This window comes from Neltuma alba, unplaced genomic scaffold, assembly GCF_004799145.2.
Source record: "Neltuma alba isolate B1F8T4 unplaced genomic scaffold, ASM479914v2 tig00003593_pilon, whole genome shotgun sequence".
NCBI classification, from domain to species: Eukaryota; Viridiplantae; Streptophyta; class Magnoliopsida; order Fabales; family Fabaceae; genus Neltuma; species Neltuma alba.
In genome coordinates, this window is record NW_021633345.1 from 8,624 (window position 1) to 29,771 (window position 21,148).

Consider the following 21,148-nt stretch of genomic DNA (forward strand, 5'->3'; position numbering starts at 1 on the left):
TTGGTTAAATACCATCTCTCATTATTAAAATTGATGAAACAAGAACCTATCAACGCCACCCAAAGGCAGAATTGGCAGAATTGCCGCAATTTAATTTTCTATTATCCTATCTCAGCTGCCACTCCCTTCTGTATTGCCCTATACAAAGACATTTTGGAGCATATGTACATGTCTTCTGTATTTTTATAATAATAAAAAAATTAAACAAAATGAACCAAGGAAAAGGGACAATTACCAACACTTCTCCCTCTATACAGCATAGCACCCTGGCCTCACCAATAGTCTAACAATGCAAACTTTACCAGCAATCCTATTTTACCACCCTCAACCACTAGCTTAGCAGCTGTTACCAGCCAATGTCCAGGAGCATCATGTGGACCTCGCACAACCTCAGATGTCTCCACATATTTAAGCAGTTTACCAGAGCGAACTGGCACAGGCGGACCATCAGGATAAACACCAGAATTAAGTACAGTTGGAGCCTGCTTCCGGGGACCTGTATTATTCTGTTGTGTGAATGTGAAAGTCGTGCTGATGTTTGTCAGGAAAGATGATTTCCTTGAAGCCTCTGGTGCTGTGGTCCACTCTGTCTTTCGGATACTGCAGTTTGGAATATGAGTGAAGAGAAGTCGCAGATGAAGCACATTTCTTGGCCAACTCCCTTTGATAAAGAGTTGAGCACCAATCACAATATAAACGCCACTAGAACCATGCAACCAGTTAGGATCGTGCTTTACTACAGACGTGCACACATTTGAGAATCTCTTCCATCTGACTCGCTCCAGGAATTGGTCACTGGATTCATGATCATCAGAACCTCGCCACATAGACGGCCTGCTCATGGCTGGGTTACTTGAGGAGAAGACCATAGTGTTAGGGAGGCTTGAAAGATGCTGTACATGTATTGCTAGCCTGTCACATTTTCTGCCCTCTAAGTACAAGCGGAGGCCAACTACAGGTTTTTCTTCACTTAATACCTGGCATTTTGTGGAATATACCATAGTCAACAAGAGATGTCAAGAATAAATGAAGTAATGTAAAAAGGAAGGCATGAGTTCCTGGAAGGCTATGCAACTCATCATGAAGTGAGTTGCCCAGGCCAACAAAAGATTTAAGTCTATGGTAACTGCTAAAAACCTCGAGATTTATAACCTCATTTTTCAAAATCTAAGCTCGGCAAAGTCCAGACAAAAGAGAATTACAGAAAACTGAAATATAAACATCCACCGCAAAAAAGAACACCAATAATGCAATGCCTGCATGCTCAAGTGGAGGTTTTTATGTTTTACCTGGGCAGGGCTGACATGAAGTTTGGGGCCCATGAAAGTAAATTGAAGGGAAGATGATGAGCTCTTTCTCCATTGATGCCTGAGAGGCAGCTCACAAAACATGGGAGCCCATTGCCTGGGAATTTGAAATTCTAAGAAGTATTGTAAATCTTCAGGAGTAGGCTTATCTGCAAAAATTAAGTGAATGAATGAAGTTTTATGTTGTGTACCTTTAACAGGGAAAATTTGAAGAAACAATGCACTGCAACAAATGATAATATTGGGAGCTTATATGTATGGAAAAATAAAAAGTATGTCTAATGAAGACTTATCTGCCAAAAAGCATTTAAGTGCTAAGTAACAGGAAAATTTATGAATAAACAATGTTTTACGAAACACTTCTTTTCCTTCCTATAGAAATTATTACATGTCTCAATTTATTCAACAATTGGACCACTGGAGTACTATGCAACAAATGATGACATTAGTAACTACATTTATTCATTGAATAGCCAAGGCTGGAAAATATATAGAAGAAAGTAGCAGATAATACAATTATTGTTGAATTTAAGAACAACAACGTACATCGCAAATACAAATTGATTGCATGACTAAGATAACCGCTCCCAGGAATCCCTGCCAGAAGTGAGGATATGGGAACAAACTTGAAGAGAATTGCTTCAGGATTAGAAGGCACTGTCTGGAGCCAATTTGAGTGACTGGGCTTAAGAACATCTCCTCCTCTTTTCGAGCAGATAATAGTGAGGCCCTGTTACAAAATAAATCAAGATAAGCATCATAGCCCAGAACTTTTATTCATTGTGAAAATAAGAATTTCCATTTTTTTCCGGCTTACATCTTTGCTAGATGTTTCAGAAATACCGGTGAAATGCATTGTGCTGGATTGCATCACACGATTGAAGACTTCAGGAACCTACACGAATATAGAACTCATATCAATAGGCAAGTCACCTGTACATTAGATTAAGAACTAGATAAGATTATGAATCGTACTTTATGCTTTCCATCTGCTGTCTTCCTCTGTAGTAGGGAAGGGCTTCTTCTATCTGAAAACATATAATCTCCTAGATCTTCTAAACACCTTCTGAGATCACCAGGAGGAAGTTTTGAAGAGTGTTTTTGTTTAACAAGGATCACATCTTGCCCTCCAACAGCCATACCTACTATTATGTGAGTGCCGTATGTCCGAATGAACCTGACTAACAAAATTGATCAGCACCATCATATTCATCAACTGGAAATCACAATCCTCAACTGATACGAACATCAGTTACTATATCCAACTAGATTATTCAGCTCTTAAAGAAAGTTCATATTTCACTCACATATGCACCATTTCACATCAACTGGATGCTTGCAAAGACTTTGTCTAAAAGATGCTGTTAAATGTTATGTTCAAACTGTACTATATAAGATTTTATATCAGTTGGTTCCTCATTACCAAATCATTGTCCAGCTCCTAAACTCCTAAATTTTGGCCCATGGCCATGTGATGGGCAGGCTACTCTATTACTTTCAAAATTTGATCATGAATCCCTTAAACTTTCAAGTTAAGGTAAATAATGCCCTTGACATTAGTCCTTTCGCTAGCAAAAGCATGACATATAGCGAGGTTTATGTGCAATAACCTAAAGTTGAACGGATAATCCATGCATATTGGAGAGTTTAAGAAGTTACATATACAAAATAAAGTTTGAATTCTTTTTAACTGATGTGCCACGCTTTCGCCACTAAAATATATGATTACCTAACAGCAAGAGGACTGCTTACACAAAGTTGGATTTTCACCATCAAACTTTAGATTAAGTGGGTTATTTGTACGTGCTCCAAAGTTCATGAAAGTTCTATGCAATTTAGGCAAACTAGACACCCACACACTATACGGAGCCTGAAAACGAAAAGTCATTATTCATGACTTAAGAATTGCACGACTAAGTTTTTACATCTCATATTAATCATAATGGTGAGAAGTTAAAACCAAAAAATGTGAACCTGCTTCATGAGAATCCAGTGCAAGTATAAATATGTTATTAACTCACACAATATACGCAAAAATCCCTTCATTTGTCTATTAATCAAAGATTGAGATGGTGTTAGGTTTACCTAGACAAGGAAGCTGGATCCCATTGAGATGGAACAGACTTCTTTACTTCCTCTCGCAGGACAAGTGGAGAAGCTATTAAGTGCATATAGTACAGTGAAATGAAATAACCATCAAAAGCAAGATATTTGGTGTCAGCAGCATCACGAAACCAATCGCCACTTAAATCAAAGAGAGCATTGAAATAGCCCGAGGGAATTTTTCCTTGTACTGCTGACTTTTGATTAAGTAACTCAGACATCTGCAAGGAAGAAAGCCACATGCAATGCTTTTTTAGAAACAGAAGAAAATTTATCTGATAGGGAACAGGGATTTGCAAGGGAGGAAGATCAGACATTGCATAGAAATTTATTTTATTTATGGTAATATGGACATGTTGTTTCAGAGGAGGCCACCTTTATCTAATGCATTTCACAGGGTCTATTTTAAAATTCTCTGAGGGAGGATATGCGGAAGGCAATTGCAGATTTTTAACTCACACAAATCTAAGCTTATTTTATATATATACACTTTTCCTGTCCACTCAAGATCAGCCTCGTCTAATTTTTACTCTCTTTGTATAATACAAACTATTCTTCAATTTTACTTTTCAAATTTACTAGGCATTTAAGTCACCCGCGGTACTTGGCTTGCCTATGGTGAGAGTTCTGACCCTTAGTTCCAGAACCCAGATAGCAAGTTATGCAATTTTATGAAGATCCGCTTCTTATGCATAGCACTTAAAGCTACAGAGGCTATTTCTCATGTGGTATTAAAATATGTCAAGTGGCAAACAACTTTCCTGTCCAGAAATAATGATTCCCCTAGCATACCATATTCATGAGAAACAAGGATTCAACAAATAAAGACCCAACCCATGCGATAGTGAGACTCGTATGATTGGATACGTAAAATTACGAAGGAAGGAATCCAAAAGACCCACGAAAGACTACAGAGGAAACTTTCGCCGACATATAAGAAGGAGGAAGCCTTAGTAAACTTGCAAATTTGATTATTCCTCCAGAACAAGTTAACAATAAAAATTAAAAGAAGTGCAGCCGTTCAAGTTGCCTCTAAGCTAAACCTGTCTGAGAAAGTATAGGCTACACTAAACGCCTGAAATGCAACTGCAGAACTCGAGCGTAAGTAACTTCAATTCCTCCGCAATATTATGCCTTACGATTTGCTTTCAAACATTGTTCATCAATAGCATTATCTTCTTAAGATATGTTAGAATCAAAATAGCACGTTAAATGAACCTGCATCGACTCGAAATCTAAAGAGGAATGAAAGAGAGATGCCCACCTGGTTGAATTCAAGTACATCGGACTTGAAGCGGATTCGATCCCCTTTGTCACACCGGATATCTTCAGAAACTCCTTTAATGGTAGCTCCCCCAGGAATCAAAATGTCCCTTTTGTTCACTTCGTCCAGCTCGACCAACCTCCCGCCTTCGATTCCCTTGGCAAATTTCAATCGGAAATCACTGGTCAGATCAAACCCTTTACCGAGACACTCCAATGCTCTCATCTCAATGGGCAACTGCGCACTCTCCCCCATCGCGAACAGCAAACGCCCACGAGCAAAATCAACAAAATGAATAAAGAGGAGGCGGAGACAGGGCAGGCTTTATAAGCAAAAGTTTTAATTGTTAGGGTTGAAAATGACGGTTTCACCGAGTATGGAGTCTTCTGACCAAAGGGGTTGCCACCAAAGACTGCAATTATAAAGCAACATTAAGGTCCTTGATTGAGGGTGGGTTAGCTTGTACTCGAAGACCAGGATTGAGGAAGAAGACAAACATTTGCAGCGAAGCGTAGGCTGTATGAAATATTTATCCAAAGTGAGAAAGAGAAAGGAGGGCGAATCCTATGAAGGTTCGCGGAAGGAGAGGGTTGATGAGAAGAGGATCCGCCGCAAGGTGTTGACTGGGACAGAGGGGCTGGGAACAGAATTTATGAATTTGAAAGGATGGCAGTCAACTTTGTTTGCCCTTGGCTTACCTACTCCGTTCCATCTTTTACAAGCTACTCTGCCATTAGAGTATCGCATTAATTAATATACTCGTCTTTGAAAAAAAACTAATAAAGACACGGGTCGAACTTAAGCGCGTGCAATCCAAACCCGTCTGTTGCTATGCCTTCCGTGGAACAGGCTGGCACAGTACGCCTCGTTTTGATTATCTAAATGCTTATAAACAAATTTTACATGAGTTTAAATTTTTTTTTATACATATTTATCTTATATTTTATAAATTACAATTAAAAAACTGTACCTTTTTTTTCTCTCTCTTTCTGTGATAATATATGCTCTTATTTACTACTTCTTATAGTTAACATGAGAGCTTGTTAATTTTTTTATTTTAAATATAACATCTCAATTCATTTTGTATTTTATATTTATCTATTTTTTAATATAGTCTTTATAATAATGGTAATTCTAACCAATACACTTGATTAGCAAGAATATTTTAAAAAAGACAATATTTATTTATTACAAATAACTAACTTAACTAGTTTCCTTAATCTATTTAAATTAGTCAATTAGTTCTTATATTAAAAATCGGAAGTAATATTAAATATAAATTTAAGTTATAATAGGTTGGCCCTCATCTTTGTAGCCCATTTCTTGCTTATCTAAGTGCTTATAGATATTTGTTACGTAAATCAAAACAAAACTTTCTTTACGTATTTATTTCGTGTTCTGTAAATTATGATTAAAAAGCTATTCATAAATAATTTCAAACAAACGCAAACTTATTCTACGCTTTTTCCTCTCTCTCCTTCTTTGTGCGTGTGCATATGTTCTGATGTGTTAGATATAAATTTAAGGTGGATCTGATTGATTATATCCTTTGAAAAGTTTGCAACATTCTTCAACAACATTATATTCTAGTTGTATAAAACCTTTTTTAGGAATAAAAGATTACGAGATCAATGCTGCTTATAATTTCAAATCTTCAATGTCTTAGCATAACAAGGGTAAATGAGGTGTATCAAAAAAAAAAAAACAAGAGTAAATGAGGAATTAAGAATTTAGCGTTCTTTGGGAAGTGAGTAATAGGATAACTTACTTTCCAAACTTGATGCCGCATAAAAAAATTTAAAATAATTGTGACTAGGTGTGAAAAATATTAAAACATTTTTGGACATTTTAGATTCTTTTTATAGTTTTTTTTTCCAGAGAAAGAGGGATAAAAAATGGGAAGCACAGTGATTAGCTAATTACCTAACTGCACGGGCACATGTCCCCTGGCCCCGGCAATATAAACTGGAAAGTCTGAACATGCACGCTCTTTGACCTCATTTACCGATTCTTTGCTTTGACGTCCCAATCTTTGCTCAATCTGCGTGGTCTTCTTTGGATTTCTCCCTCCAGTATCCCACACCCTTTGGATGCAGACTAAATCCGGAGTCGCTTCAGGTGGAACTTTCCAGGATCGAGCCCATGCACTGACGGGTACGTGGCGCCTTACCTTCCCCTTGTCAACCAGACGGACCAACCCTCCCGGGCTGCGTGGTCTTCTAATTCAAACAAATTCATTTCAATTTACAATGCCCCTTGATTTTTTCTTTAGACAGTGCAAACTGGTCACACGACCTTTTCATTATTATTTTGCAAATAAGATAGGCAGCGGAAGAGAATGATTTGGTTGTAAACCTGTCTGTGTGGCCTATGACTCAAATTCCCCCCCCCCCTTCTCCCCAGCAAGCCATGGTTGGAGGTGTAAAGCTAAAATTTTTAAGGCGCCCACCAGTCGAGCCTGATTTCCAGCCTTTTCATTAAAAAAAAAAAGAAGAGAAGTTGCTATCAAAATTTTAGAAGAGTAATTTTAAAAACTTGTTTGTAAAAGACTATCTATAAAAATAGAGTAGGTTTGGAAATCAATTGCACGTGAGAAAGGTATTCTTGGTTGATTTTTTTTTTAAAGGGAATTTTTCAAATTTGGCCTCTAAAAAATAATCATGAAGAATTTTTCTATTATCATTTTTTTAATTATTTTTAATGTTTTGTCTGTTATTTAGTAGGCTCGGACAAAATGAGTGTTTACAATACTCAAATAAAAGAACGTCAGTGTAATTTGTGAGATGTGAATGCCTTGATTTGTTTCTGTGGAGGTGAGATGTGAGTGCACATCAAATAATGGTTGTTCATTTCACATCTGCCCATATTTTATATGTGTGATGCGTTGTGAGAGTCATGTGTAATTATTTTGGTCCTCAGTTTAATTTTAGTCTTTTTAGATTGTTTTCATTTTAATTTTAGTTTTTTAAATTTTAAAAATGGGTAACGGGAATGCGTGGTTTTATTTATTCTCTATCTCAACATGTCTTCGAATTTTGCTTTAGGAAATATATTATTTAAATTTGAACACTTTTCTGGATTTGTGTTTTTTTTTTCCCTCTTGTGGAATTGTGATGTGATGTGGATCTTTACTAGCCAAATCGTATATGTTAAAGTTACCACTCACACTCAGTAATAACTTTATGCTTATAATATTATATAGCATCTCACCCTTTAGGACCCTAAATTATGGGAGCACTATAGTGATATCTCTTCAAACATAAAAAAAGGGAGCAATAATTAAATCGAAAAGTACATGCATAAGCTAATTAAAATTAATATTATTTTAAAATGAAAATTTTCTGATATACTATTAATGGGTTATCTGTACACTACTTATTCATCGGGAGTCCATTTATTTAATTATCCCAATACATGTTCCAAGGACCAAAAGTCCTACACATGTTGTTTGACCCTCCTTGATTGCTTTGACATGACCTTGGGGTGTATTTGGGTGACACCCCAAATCATGATTTGGGGACCTAAACCATGGTTTGGAGATTAAGTCACCCAAACACCCACCTAAAAATCAAAACCATGGTTTTGGGTCAAAACTATGATTTTAGAAAAAGCAAAAAATTTTTGTTTTTGGAGAAAAAAAGGAGAGTGTAAGAGCCTATAAGATATGTATCTTGTTATTTTTATTATAAACATATTTTTTATGAACATATTTAGTATTATATTTTATAAATATATATACATATTAATTATTTATTAATTATATTGTCTTATGTATTATTAATTATGTTGGTAAAAAATATATTATTAACAATTTTATTCCTTCAAATTAAAATATATCATAGAATCTATTTTTTTTGTAATTATCATATTAACTTATGTCTTTTTTTTAGTAATGTGTATATATAAAAAGTGCTTCTGATAACAACTATCCAAACACTCTCACTTTTCAGAATCACTTTTTTACAAAATCTATTCTTCACAGAATCTATTCTCCTCAGAATCTATTTTCCAGAATCACTTTTCCAAACCACGGTTTGATTTCATTCAAACACACCCCAAATCAGAAAATCTTCACCTCTTCCTCCCTGTTGTTTTTCACTTTTTCTTGACCAAAAGTCCAAAATCAAACTTGTGACATTTGAACCACCAGTACTCCAGAGGACCTCTTAATTTTCTCTCATCTTGGTCAAATGAATTATCTGGATTATTTATTTATTTTTAAAGTTTTTTGTTATTGAAGAGTGTTTTTAAATGGTAGCTGTTATATTTTTATAACAATCATTTAATAACTGTATTTCTATTTTTTAATTAAGCAAATAATAACTTTTTGTTATTTAGATTTTATAATTTGATGAAAAATCACCTATTCCTTATTTGTTGGAGCGTAAAGAAAAATAAATTGCCGTTTACTTAAACAAATTTAAAATACAAATATGATTCAATCAAGCATACAAAAAAAGAAAAACAATGGACCAGGGAGGTACGGACAAAAGTCAAAATGTCAACATAGATGGGACTTTTGCGAGTGATTGTTTTTGCCCCGTGGGGGCGAGACGGAGGCGGATTTCAAATCAATCGTCACATCTTTCACATTTGTACGTATTTTTATTTAATTATATTCGCGCGGTTGGTTAACCTACCTGAGTGTGCAGAAATATCAAAATATGCTATCCCGACAATATTAATTTCTTTATATATTTATTATGCGGCTCGTAAGTTTTCATTAAAAAAAATTTTCTGGTAAAAAGGATATATGAGTATTAATAATAACTATTATTAGATGCATAAAGGGGTTGGCATCTGATCCGTGCATCACAGCAGATCCCCCTGCACAGCTGACGTGTAAAAAAAAATCATCTTCCTTCATATTTTTTAATTAAGCGCAGACACAAAAATTCACATTTTGAGTAATTTATTTGAAGGTGCTAAGTATTCAGTAATTTTATAAGTGAAGTGTGGATTAAAAATTTTAGAAATTTTCTTGCGTAATAAGCTAGTTGTTTAAAATTGATCTCTTTCTTTATTTTTATCCTTATACTCCTCCGGTTCTTATATTAAAGTTGTTTAAAATTAGTTAAATGGGTCTTATATTAAAGACCGGAGAAGTAACATTTTCACGAACAGTTCTATAGGTTTAAGAGACTATTCCACAAAGGAGCGCTCCATCTCATTGTGCTGCTTCTCAATTTTCACAAGTCACCCAACACATTTAAATTGGATTGATGGATTTACATTAAGCTCAAACCAGATTTAATGTCAGTCTGAAATAATTTATAAGCAGTTTTTTAATCGTAATTTATTAAATATGAGGTAAGTATGTGAAAATTTTTTATTTTAATTTATATAAAATATATTGATAAATACATATAATAAAATGTGTTTATAAATATTTATAATCGTGTTTTTAAATTGGGCATTGAACGTGTATGTGGACTGGATGCATGGTGCCGTATTATGGTTTTACTAAATCCCAGATATTGACGGAGAAAAGGCACGTGAGCATGTGGCCTCTGCCACGCGTGAAAGTGCATGCCATCCCAATGCCATCACCTCCAGCTCACAGCTAGCTTCCCCATGCATTAATCAATCTCCCACCTATTAAATCTTTCTTGCCATCTCTCTCCTCTTCGTCCATGCCCAGACTTTCGACAGTATGGCAGCGCCCAACAACGACTCGCAAGTCCCCGGTGAACCCACCGCCACCGGCACCTCGCTCCTCGAGACCGCCACTTCCGCCATCCAAAGCTTCGCCCCCGTCAACAACATTCACCAACACCTTTGCGCGTACGTATTATAATCATTTATTCTCTCTTTCATCAGTAATATTTCAATTCCAGTGTATATGCTACTACTCATCATTCTTTGATTGGTGAAGGTTCCATTTTTACGCCGATGACATGACGCGGCAAGTGGAGGCGCACCACTTCTGCGGCCACCTGAACGAGGAGGTGAGGCAGTGCCTGATCTTCGATGGGCCTGAGAAAACAAGCAAGTTGATTGGGGTGGAGTATATCGTACCGGAGCATATCTTCTTGACGCTGCCGGACGAGGAGAAGAAGCTCTGGCACTCTCACCTCTTCGAGGTCAAGGGAGCCATACTGTTCATGCCCAGACTGCCACGACCTATCGAGCTCCACGAAATGGAAATTCTGAGCAAGACTTATGGCAAAACCTACCATTTCTGGCAAGTCGATAAGGGTCACCCTCTCCCATTTGGCCTGCCTCAGCTTATGATGGCTTTCACAAGAGACGGCCAGATTGATCAAGACCTCCTCCATAGTACCTTCCTTCCTTATTACAACATTGCCATCTATCTATTTGTACATATCTTCTGCTTTAATCTGTGCTTGCTTGCAAGTCATTCACACATGACTTAATTAATGCAGATGTTGGGCAGCGTTTTGGGGTTGACTTCAAGAAGGAGAGAGAGAAGAGAGAGTACATTCCAGGGCTTGTTCATGGAGTCCATCCTCTAGCAAATGCAGGAGGGAAGGGCCTTAAGACTGTATTGAGGGAGGTCCCGTTGAGCCCTGACGATGCTCTCCCTCCTGGTGCCGCCAGGGTCTTCGTATGATTAATGTATCTCGTCAACCACTGGTTCTGCTATTTCTATATCTATATATATAATAATGCGCCAGACTTGTGAATTTTCATGTCCCATTAGATGGTTCTCCTCTCTGCACTCAAACTGATATGTACTGTACACCTGATGATCATTCCTGTTAAAAAGCTTCGTCTTCTATAGTAATAGTGTTCCGACATATATACATTGCCGTGGGTACTGGATCCAAATACACACACATATGTATATCGCGTTTTGTTGCCTATTATGAGTCAAGTCATTCTTCTGTTTCAGTCTCAGTACCAAGAGACACGCCCACAAGACTTGCTGCTACGTACTGATACTGCGGATCCGCTCCTAGACCCGAGAAAGGATCACTGATTTTATTTATCTCTCGTACATCAGATGAAAAGATATCTAGTTTTAATATTTTGACATGTATACCGTATTGTGCACATCAGTACTCCCCATGAGTCACTACTTGTATTGTTGTTATATACATGCGGCTTGCTTGTTAAGACACCCTTCCTTCTAATCAATATCAACATCATATTAATATATATATATAATAAGATTGATAGCAAGCATACTATTCACAAGTCAATAGTATGGTTTATTCCTCGAATTTGTATTCGCTTCTAGGAAAACATGTCTAGTTCTTTGAGAAAGGTAAGATAGAAAAATGGAGATAGAGTTGGCCATGAAACTAAACTCAGATCAAATTATAGTCACAAAATAGTCCCTTAGGTAAGGATGTAATGCCTTTGGTAACTATTCACAGTGCTAAAAATGAAACAATGAAAAAAAAAAATTTAAAGGGTGATATGTGGTTGTGTTGTCTTGGGCTCTTCCCCACTTCGTCCACTAACCCTTTGTTTCCTTAATTCGTGCTCCCCCTACCCTCTCTTGTCTCTGCAAGAAGAATTTGAAAATGTGTCTTATCAGAATTTGGAGACCTGGGTGTGGTCGGTGGTTAATAAGGATCAATATCCACACATCTATAGATTGCATATTTCATGATGCATCATCATGTCTTTGCACGCGTCTTTGTTTACTTTCTCGCTTCTGCTATGCATTCTGCGTCAGAGATCTTCAATTGCGTCCTCGGCATCTTCAGCCATATTCGCTGCGCTGAAACTGATACAGACTTACATGTGTATGTGATGATCATCAGATTGGTGTTTGTTCCTGTTCAAAGCTTCGTCTCTAGGATAACAATGTTTCGACATATATACATTGCCATAAATAATAGATAAAGATATTTCGAGTTTTACCGTCCATTATGGGTAAATTCATTATTCTATTTCTATAAATTTAGAGAAATAAGGAGTCTTCAAGCATCAGAAGAAAAGAATTTCCTTTTCTTTTTTTTGGTTTTAATCCATTGTTTGGTGTCTTTAGTTGTTGATTAATTAGAAAACAAAGACACTATTGTTCGAATTAACTTATTTATTGATGATTAATTATCAGAACATTTGTTCATCAGGATGATATGCTGATATTTAATTTAGGCTCGCAGCTTATGAAGTGGTGGTGGCCTCCTAAGCTTAGTTGCTTGCTCGAATGAATAAGCAATCTCAATCAGCCTTGGTTCTGAACCTCTCAAACCTGAAAAGCAAATTCCCACTGGCTCGCCCTCATTGTAACCTGCAGGCACAGTAATTCCTGGATACCCTCCAATGGCAAGTACAGTAGCAAAATCAAAACCAGAGGTCACCACTGCATCTAGTTTATTCACTTTCATGACTTTCTCGATTCCATTCTTGGACAGCCATGCCAGGACTAATAATGCTGCCCGTTCTTTCTTCCCAATTCCATTCGTCTTCTGAGCTGCCAACATAACGTCTTGGCTGTACTTTTCAGTTTTCTCCTGCAATTACTTCAAACGGTCAAATCCTCCATGCCGACTTCAGTTTTAAATATTTAATCATATATCTAATCATTTCAATTTAGACTCAAGTGGCTATATTATCTATAGTAAGAAGAAATATATACAATTTTCTTGGTTACTGTCTAATATTAATTTTGACCTATGGACCTTAAAAGGTAATTAATATTTTAACATATATAAAGAATGGGGTTATACACAACTTGCTTACCAAGTCTGCGCGTTTGTTGTTGTAGTGAATCACATCTGCTAAGGTTTTCACTGGAGAATTAACTAAAGCTTTAAGGTATGAGTTCAAGGCTATTTTAAATTCAGCATGCAAAGCAGTGAATTCATATCCCGCATCCTCGATTATTTCAACGTTATCTATCTCCAAATTGTCAATCAGTACTGCCCCTTGCTGCCTAAATGTGATTCCAAGTGTTAGCAACTTGTTGCAGCAATTCACTAGCATGGTTTAAACGATGCATGATGGTTTTCATTACCTTAGTGTCTTTAGGTGTTGCTCATAAGTTTTCTGCAGCGAAGTACCGTTAAACTTGTAGTAGTACCTCACTATCCCTATCCTTTTACCTCTTAGACCGTCTTTTCTCAGAAACTGAGTGTATCCACCTCTTGGGACATATTTTGATGCTTTAATTGTTGCCTTATCCCTAACGTACGTCAACGCCTGCAATGGCCTCAAGAACATATGCAGCATCTGAGACAGTCCTACAAATAGGTCTGCACCATCCCACACCATTGCACAATTGTTAAAGGCATTCCCACATTCAAAATCTTGTCTCTGTCAGAAAATCCAATTGCACAATAATATCGTTTGTCTTAACATTTGAATATTCATGGTTCTAACAAAACAAACTGATAACAGATCTATTTACTTGATTAAATGACATGTTTCAAGCTTCAGGAGACATTCATATTATACCAGAGCACTACACAAATTTTGTGATCTGTTTAAAGAACATTGAGACATGTAAATGCAACTGACGATTGAAATTAACTTACCCTACTGTGTCTTGTCTTTGGGAGATTGGAACCACCCCATCTCTGCTAGTGAGACCAACAGTAGGTTTGATGCCCACTACGGAGTTATAACTGGAGGGACATAAAATGGAGCCAAAAGTCTCAGTACCAAGAGACACTGCTACAAGATTTGCTGCTACTGATATTGCAGGTCCGCTGCTAGATCCACAAGGATCGCCCATCGTGTATGGGTTCTACAGTGAACACAACACATGGAGACATCAATCGTTTTCATACATTTTATAGGGTTCTGTGCAGCTCCTTCTTCTCTCTCTCTCTCTGTTTTTTTTTTCCTCCTTAAATTCATCACACGTTTCAGCAATATTTAAATGTGGATACAATCTTCAGAAAAGTTTAAGACATCTAGTCACTTTGACATGTAGATAAACTTGGGCGTCTTACATCAGTACTCCCCAGTATTACACCGTAGAAAAGCAAAAACACATAGAAGAAGGGACAAAAGAGAAGTAGATCACCTTGCCCTGTCCACCTCTAGCACTCCAACCAGAGGGTAAATTATTTCCCCTGAAATAGGACCACTCACTCAAGGTAGCCTTCCCGAAGATGATGGCCCCAGCTTTTCTCAACTTGGAGACCACCCCTGCCTCTCTAGGCACCACGGACCCCAGAAGAGCATAAGACCCAGCCGTTGTGTTCATCTTGTCCTTGGTTGAAATGTTGTCCTTCACCAGAATCGGTATGCCGTGCAGTTTTGGCAGAGGACGTCCTGCACGACATCGTTCTCGGTCGGCCCTGTCAGCCTGGGCTAGCGCATCAGGATTAAGCTCCAACACCCCCTTGAGAATTGGGTTGAACCTGTGGATTTCTCGAATGTAGAACTCAACGAGCTGCCTCGAGGTTAGTTGATTTCTACGGAAGGCGAGTTGGAGATCGCTGAGCGTGGCTTCTCTTATATTTGAGAAAGAGACAGGCTTGCCTTGTGTGGGCATAGAGAGGAGAAGAAGAAGAAGAAGGAATGGGAAGATCAAAGAGAGGCTAAACTGTGAATGGGAAGCCATAAGAGGGAGTGAGCAGTGACATCAACAGTGCGTGTATTGTTTCCTTGCTCTCACAGGTGGGGATGGACACCTCAAACCAACATATATGCTCCATTGGAAGACATTAGGCATTAGCGTTTGCTTGGAATCATGGTACGTCTTGCTGATTTTTCAGTGGCGGCAGTGCAAGGTGGGAGCCACTGCAAGTAGCTTCAGCAGGGCCCACGGTGCCAAATGACGATTATGCTCTGTCGCTTCTGTACCTGATCATTTCAAAGCTTACAGATCATGTTGACAGACTTTTAATTTGATTTTAAATATAAAAGAGTAATTTATTTTATTTTTATATTTATTTTTTTTAAAATAGTTATTATAGGTTATACATATTAAATGTTCTATCAAATGATAATTTTAGCTAGTATATATTATTAGTAAAGATATTTTAGGAAACACAATACATGTTTATTACAAATAACTAATCTAATTAATTTTTTTAATCTTCTTGAATTAGTTAACTACATCTTATATTAAGCACCGGAGATCGTAATATTCAGGTCGGGTTAAAACTTAAAAGTAATATTTAGTGGGTAAAGGAGAATATGGGGCAGTGTGTAGGGACCACAACAAAGAGAGAAGACAATGCCAAGTGATTCAGAAGTGACACTACCATGGAAGGATAAGATTAGGAATGAGAAACGCACTTGGATTGGGAAGGATAAGGCCTAAAATGCCACGCTAGGTTATTGGTTGTTTACCATGTTGATACACTTTGGGTAGAATTATTAATATATTAAATGAAGTTTGATCATTTTTTATGACTTCACATATGTTCATGACATTTTATTAGTACGCCGATAATTAATTAATAATGTTAGCATGGTACTCTCTCTGCTACCTACTATAAAAGCTAGAAGTTAATTAATTTAGATATATTAAGAAAGTCAAATTAATTAATTATAAGTGATTTTTCTGCAAATTTAGTATGTTTATATGCTGTGCGCGGGTTTCAATGTGCGGCAAATGATGACTACAGCGTACAAATTCACCGCAACATACAATTCTGATAAAACTCGAATGAACTCACCCTTTACTTGTTTAAACAAACTTATTACATAAATTATCAGAATCATCTGTTCATTTTAATTTAAGCTTTTAGCTTTTGAAGGCGCGGAGGTGGCCTCCTAACCTTAGTAGCTTGTTCAAATGAGTAAGCAATTTCAATAAGCTTTGGCTCTGACCCTCTCAACCCTCCAAAGCAAATCCCAAATGGCTCGTCCTTGTCGTATCCCGCAGGCACAACGATTCCAGGATAACCTCCAATGGCAAGTACATGACGAAAGTCTACACCAGGACTAAAGTCTACACCAGGGATCGCCACTGCATCTAGTTTATTCACCTTCATAAGTTTCTCAAATCCATTCTCAGACAACCTTGTCATGTTTGATAATGCCTCATTTTCTATTTTTCCCATTCCCGTTGTCTTTTGAGCTTCCACCATGAAGTCCTGGTTATACTCATCGAGTTTCTCCTGCAATTTTCTTAACACTGTCAAGTGCTTTACCAAAACTTTTGTTTTCACTGTATCACTTTCATATATATTAAGAGAAACTATATATTACTCTCCTAAACTGTAGTCTAATAACGTTTTATTACGCAGACAGTAAAATGAAATACTTTACTCTTAAGTATCACAGATGCGAAAACATTACATAACAGTTAAACCATGTGATAGTCACAAGATACCTAATAATTTAGGGCAATGAGAATCATGCGAGGGGGAAAAGTGGCATCATGTAACAATCATGTGGCTTTACATACCAGGTTTTAATGATACGTTAACATTTTCACTTTTAGTAATATTTTAGGGAAACAAAATGATACGTCTAAAAGCTTATGTATCAAGTTGTAACTAAGTATAGCTCAAACAGGTTATATATAGTTTTCCATGCATATCAAACATGAACAACATCCTTACCAATTTGGCATGCTTCTTGTTGAAGGCAATTACATCTGCTAAGGTTCTCACTGGGGAAGCAACCAGGTTTTTAAGATATGAGTTCAGGGATAGTTTGAATTCAATTGACAATGCAATGCCTTCACTCGAGCTGGTAAAGAGTTCGTTGATGTTATCTATCACCAAATTGTCAACCAAAGCAGCGCCTCGTTGCCTAAAATATGAATCAAAGTATTAATGGCTTACCTCCACAATTTGCCAGAACTGATTTGAGCCATCATTAATAGTTTTCAATATATACCTTAGTGTCTTCAGGTGTTGCTCAAAAGTTTTCTGCAGGAAAGTATTATTCCCAAACTCGTAGAATAATCTCACAATTCCAACCCTCTTTCCTCTTAGCCCATTTATTCTCAGAAACTGAGCATATCCTCCTTTTGGGACATACTTTGATGCTTCAATGGTTGCCTTATCCCTAATGTCCTCGCCTGCAATGGCTTCGAGAACATATGCAGCATCTGATACAGTCCTGCAAATTGGTCTGCAACATTCCCCACCATTGTACACATTTTTTAAATTATCCTTATTGCAAATTTTCTTCTAACAATGGAATTCTTTAACATTCTAATCTTCACATGATTAAACTTGTTCAAAATTGAATGAAAAATATCAGTATGATTAAGAAAGAATAGGAAAAGAATCATGAGATTAGATGACATATTTTGAACCATATGAGATACACCCATTTGGAAACAACCCGCAAAATTTTGTGATTTGTACAAAAACATCAAGACGTTTCTAGGAAGATAAATGGAAAGTGTTCAATGCATCACTTAAGTTGACTTACCCAACTGTGTCTTGTCTAGGTGTGATGGGAACTACTCCATCTCTGCTAGTGAGACCAACAGTTGGTTTTATGCCCACTACAGAGTTAGAATCGGAAGGACATAAAATGGAGCCATCAGTCTCAGTACCAAGAGACACTGTTACAAGATTTGCTGCAACTGATATTGCAGATCCGCTACTAGACCCACAAGGATCACCCATTGTGTATGGATTCTGCAGCAACAACAACACATGAAGGTATTAACAGAAAAGGCATGTATCTTGTTGTGGTCCGATGGCACAGAAGAAAGAACAAACACAACACCCCTAGTGTTCATCTTTATAATTAACCACTCCTCACAAGCCCAATTGATGAAGCCTTATGGTTCTAGCCCGTACTAAAATATAGCCCATTCATGACACATCTCCTCTCAAGCTCATCCATATATACCAGAACAAACTGTCAGCTGTAAAAAAAATTACTTCATTTTACAATATCTCATTCATTTACAGATGTTCCAACACTTTGTCCTAAAGTCCCTTCTATGATTCCAATTACAAGATGAATCAGTCTTGAAACCTAAAGGATTTTAACATTTTGACATGAATGTACGCTTGTGCACCGTATATTAGTCCTTATGAATTTTGGGAGGATAAGTGATTCACCTTGCCTTGCCCGCCTCTAGCACTCCAGCCAGAGGGTATATTATGTCCCCTGTAACTGGACCACTCACTCAAAGTAGCCTTCCCTAAGATGATGGCCCCAGCTTTTCTCAACTTGGAGACCACCCCTGCGTCTCTAGGCACCACGGACCCCAGAAGAGCATAAGACCCAGCCGTTGTGTTCATCTTGTCCTTGGTTGAAATGTTGTCCTTCACCAGAATCGGTATGCCGTGAAGTTTTGGCAGAGGACGTCCTGCACGACGTCGTTCTCGGTCGGCCCTGTCAGCCTGGGCTAGCGCATCAGGATTAAGCTCCAACACCCCCTTGAGAATAGGGTTGAGCCTGTGGATTTCTCGAATGTAGAACTCAACGAGCTGCCTGGAGGTTAGTTGATTTCTACGGAAGGCGAGTTGGAGATCGCTGAGCGTGGCTTCTCTTCTATTGGAGAAGGAGAGATGCTTGCCTTGTGTGGCCACGGAGAGCAGAAGAAGGAGGAGGAGGAAGGGGAAGATCAAAGAGAGGCTAAGCCGTGAATGGGAAGCCATGAGAGAGCGAGTGAGGAGAGGGAACAGCAGCAGGTGAGTAGATTCGTCAGCAGTGAAATCAAATTTCGATGCTTTGGGTAGCGGTGGTGGGAACTAAGAGGCTAAGAGCTGCCTTTTGTAGAACAAAATTCCTCCTTTACGTCTAATCTGAAAGCAAACTTAAAATCCCAAGAACCCAGTGCGCAGTTGACTGCTGACAATGTTTGCTGTCAGAGAACGTGTGTCTCATGAGCTTGCTCGATGCAAAGTGAGAAATAGGAGTAATACCAATTAACCAAGATTCTATAAGATTTTAAGGAAAAAAATATTTATTAAAAAAATAAAAAACCTGAAAATTACTAAATACTAAATAAGAAATATTAACAAAAATTTGTTATTATTTATAAATTTAGTATTGTTAATACCAAATAAAATACTATTACTAAACATAATTTGAGATTTAATAATTTTTAGCTTTTTTTTTCTTAAAAAATTTTATAATCACTGAATAGTTTATAATAATAAGTTTCAAGATTGTTAGGATGAAATGCGAACTTTACCATGATTATAATACTAATATAAAAAAAGAACATGAGCGCCCATTTTTTGGGGTAAGGAGCGTCCATTTTTTTCAATTACAACTCTGAACTTTTAGAAGTACTTCTTTATATCTCTTTTGTATAAAATAGACAATTGATTATCAAGAAATATTCTCTATTTTGTTTTTCTTAATTGAATAAGTATTCATAGTCTTGGTCAACAAAAAAAGATAATCCCAAAGCCACCCGCGCCATTACCCGTTGGTGCCTTGGCGGGAGTGGACGGCGGGATCCAATGAACGATTGCACGCTTTGATAGTTGACAGAAGAGTGTTGCCCACAGAACAGACAGCATTATCATCAATGGGTGAACCACAACACCATATAATAAACACATTCGAATTTGAAAGCTTTTTTTTTTTTTTTAAAGTAAGAAAAAGGAAGGCATCTTGATCATGCCGATTTACTTTCAGCGTGTGGTTGGAATAAAATTACTTTTAATTAAAAAATACAAATATTTAACAAAAACATTTTATTATTTTTTTGCCAAAATATAATTATATTTTTTTAATATGATTCAGAATATTCTCGAGTCATTTTATATTTAATATTAATATATTAGGAATGTTAAGGTTAAAATTTTCTTAACAGCCATGCTTGAGACAATTTCAAATATATTATTAGTATATTGAATGGAGTTTGATGATTTTTTATTAACATGTGGATCACGTTGGTGAGTGGGGTCTTGGCTTTATTAGATATTTCCTCCGTTCCTTATTATAAGAGACGAATAACCGAATTACGTTGATCAAAAAACAGTTAAAATTAGTTAAGAACAATTAATATGTAAAAAGTATAATTTTTTTCCAAAAATACCCTCATTAATAAGGAGAGAGAACAATGGTAATTTATTAAAAGAAAGAGAAGTGGGAAGGAGAGAGAGTGTGAGTTGGAGACAATAAATATGGGTAAAATAGAAAATCAACACAAAAAAGTAGAGACAACTTTTAAGTGTCTCTTATATATAGGAACATGCTATAAACACCAAATGTCTCTTATAATAAGGAACGGAGGGAGTATTTCTTTTCCCTTATTTAACAACTATTTAGTACCTAGCTTTATCATTTATCATCTAACACAGAGATGAATATTATTACAACTCTGAATTGATTATCAAGAAATATTCTCTATTTTGTTTTTCTTAATTGAATAAGTATTCATAGTCATTGGTCAACAAAAAAAGATAATCCCAAAGCCACCCGCGCCATTACCCGTTGGTGCCTTGGCGGGAGTGGACGGCGGGATCCAATGAATGATTGCACGCTTTGATAGTTGACAGAAGAGTGTTGCCCTTGCCCACAGAACAGACAGCATTATCATCCATGGGTGAACCACAACATCATATAATAAACACATTCGAATTTGAAAGCTTTTTTTTTTTTTTTTTTAAAGTAAGAAAAAGGAAGGCATCTTAATCATGCCGATTTACTTTCAGCGTGT

At 36.9% G+C, this 21,148-nt stretch overlaps 3 protein-coding genes and 1 pseudogene across 3 annotated transcripts; 1 reads left to right on the forward strand and 3 right to left on the reverse strand.

The window, feature by feature from the left end:
• Nucleotides 1-5,254, reverse strand: LOC114741983 (MACPF domain-containing protein At4g24290-like). The gene is made up of 7 exons (XM_028930227.1): nucleotides 4,675-5,254; nucleotides 3,393-3,631; nucleotides 2,283-2,484; nucleotides 2,125-2,202; nucleotides 1,854-2,037; nucleotides 1,290-1,456; nucleotides 1-977 (listed from the first exon to the last, which is right to left on the reverse strand). Exons 1-7 carry the CDS (start codon nucleotides 4,927-4,929, stop codon nucleotides 273-275), a joined length of 1,830 nt encoding a protein of 609 aa, XP_028786060.1. The 5' UTR covers nucleotides 4,930-5,254; the 3' UTR covers nucleotides 1-272.
• A 5,073-nt stretch (nucleotides 5,255-10,327) lies between these two features.
• Nucleotides 10,328-11,248, forward strand: LOC114741981 (oil body-associated protein 1A-like). The gene is made up of 3 exons (XM_028930225.1): nucleotides 10,328-10,458; nucleotides 10,550-10,953; nucleotides 11,061-11,248. The coding sequence occupies exons 1-3, from the start codon at nucleotides 10,328-10,330 to the stop codon at nucleotides 11,246-11,248; spliced, it is 723 nt and encodes a 240-aa protein (XP_028786058.1).
• A 1,419-nt stretch (nucleotides 11,249-12,667) lies between these two features.
• On the reverse strand, nucleotides 12,668-15,187 carry LOC114741985 (probable amidase At4g34880; annotated as a pseudogene).
• Nucleotides 15,188-16,231: 1,044 nt separating this feature from the next.
• On the reverse strand, nucleotides 16,232-19,298 carry LOC114741986 (probable amidase At4g34880). The gene is made up of 5 exons (XM_028930228.1): nucleotides 18,588-19,298; nucleotides 17,944-18,155; nucleotides 17,401-17,637; nucleotides 17,121-17,313; nucleotides 16,232-16,673 (listed from the first exon to the last, which is right to left on the reverse strand). The coding sequence occupies exons 1-5, from the start codon at nucleotides 19,128-19,130 to the stop codon at nucleotides 16,290-16,292; spliced, it is 1,569 nt and encodes a 522-aa protein (XP_028786061.1). The 5' UTR covers nucleotides 19,131-19,298; the 3' UTR covers nucleotides 16,232-16,289.
• Between the last annotated feature and the right edge of the window lie 1,850 nt (nucleotides 19,299-21,148).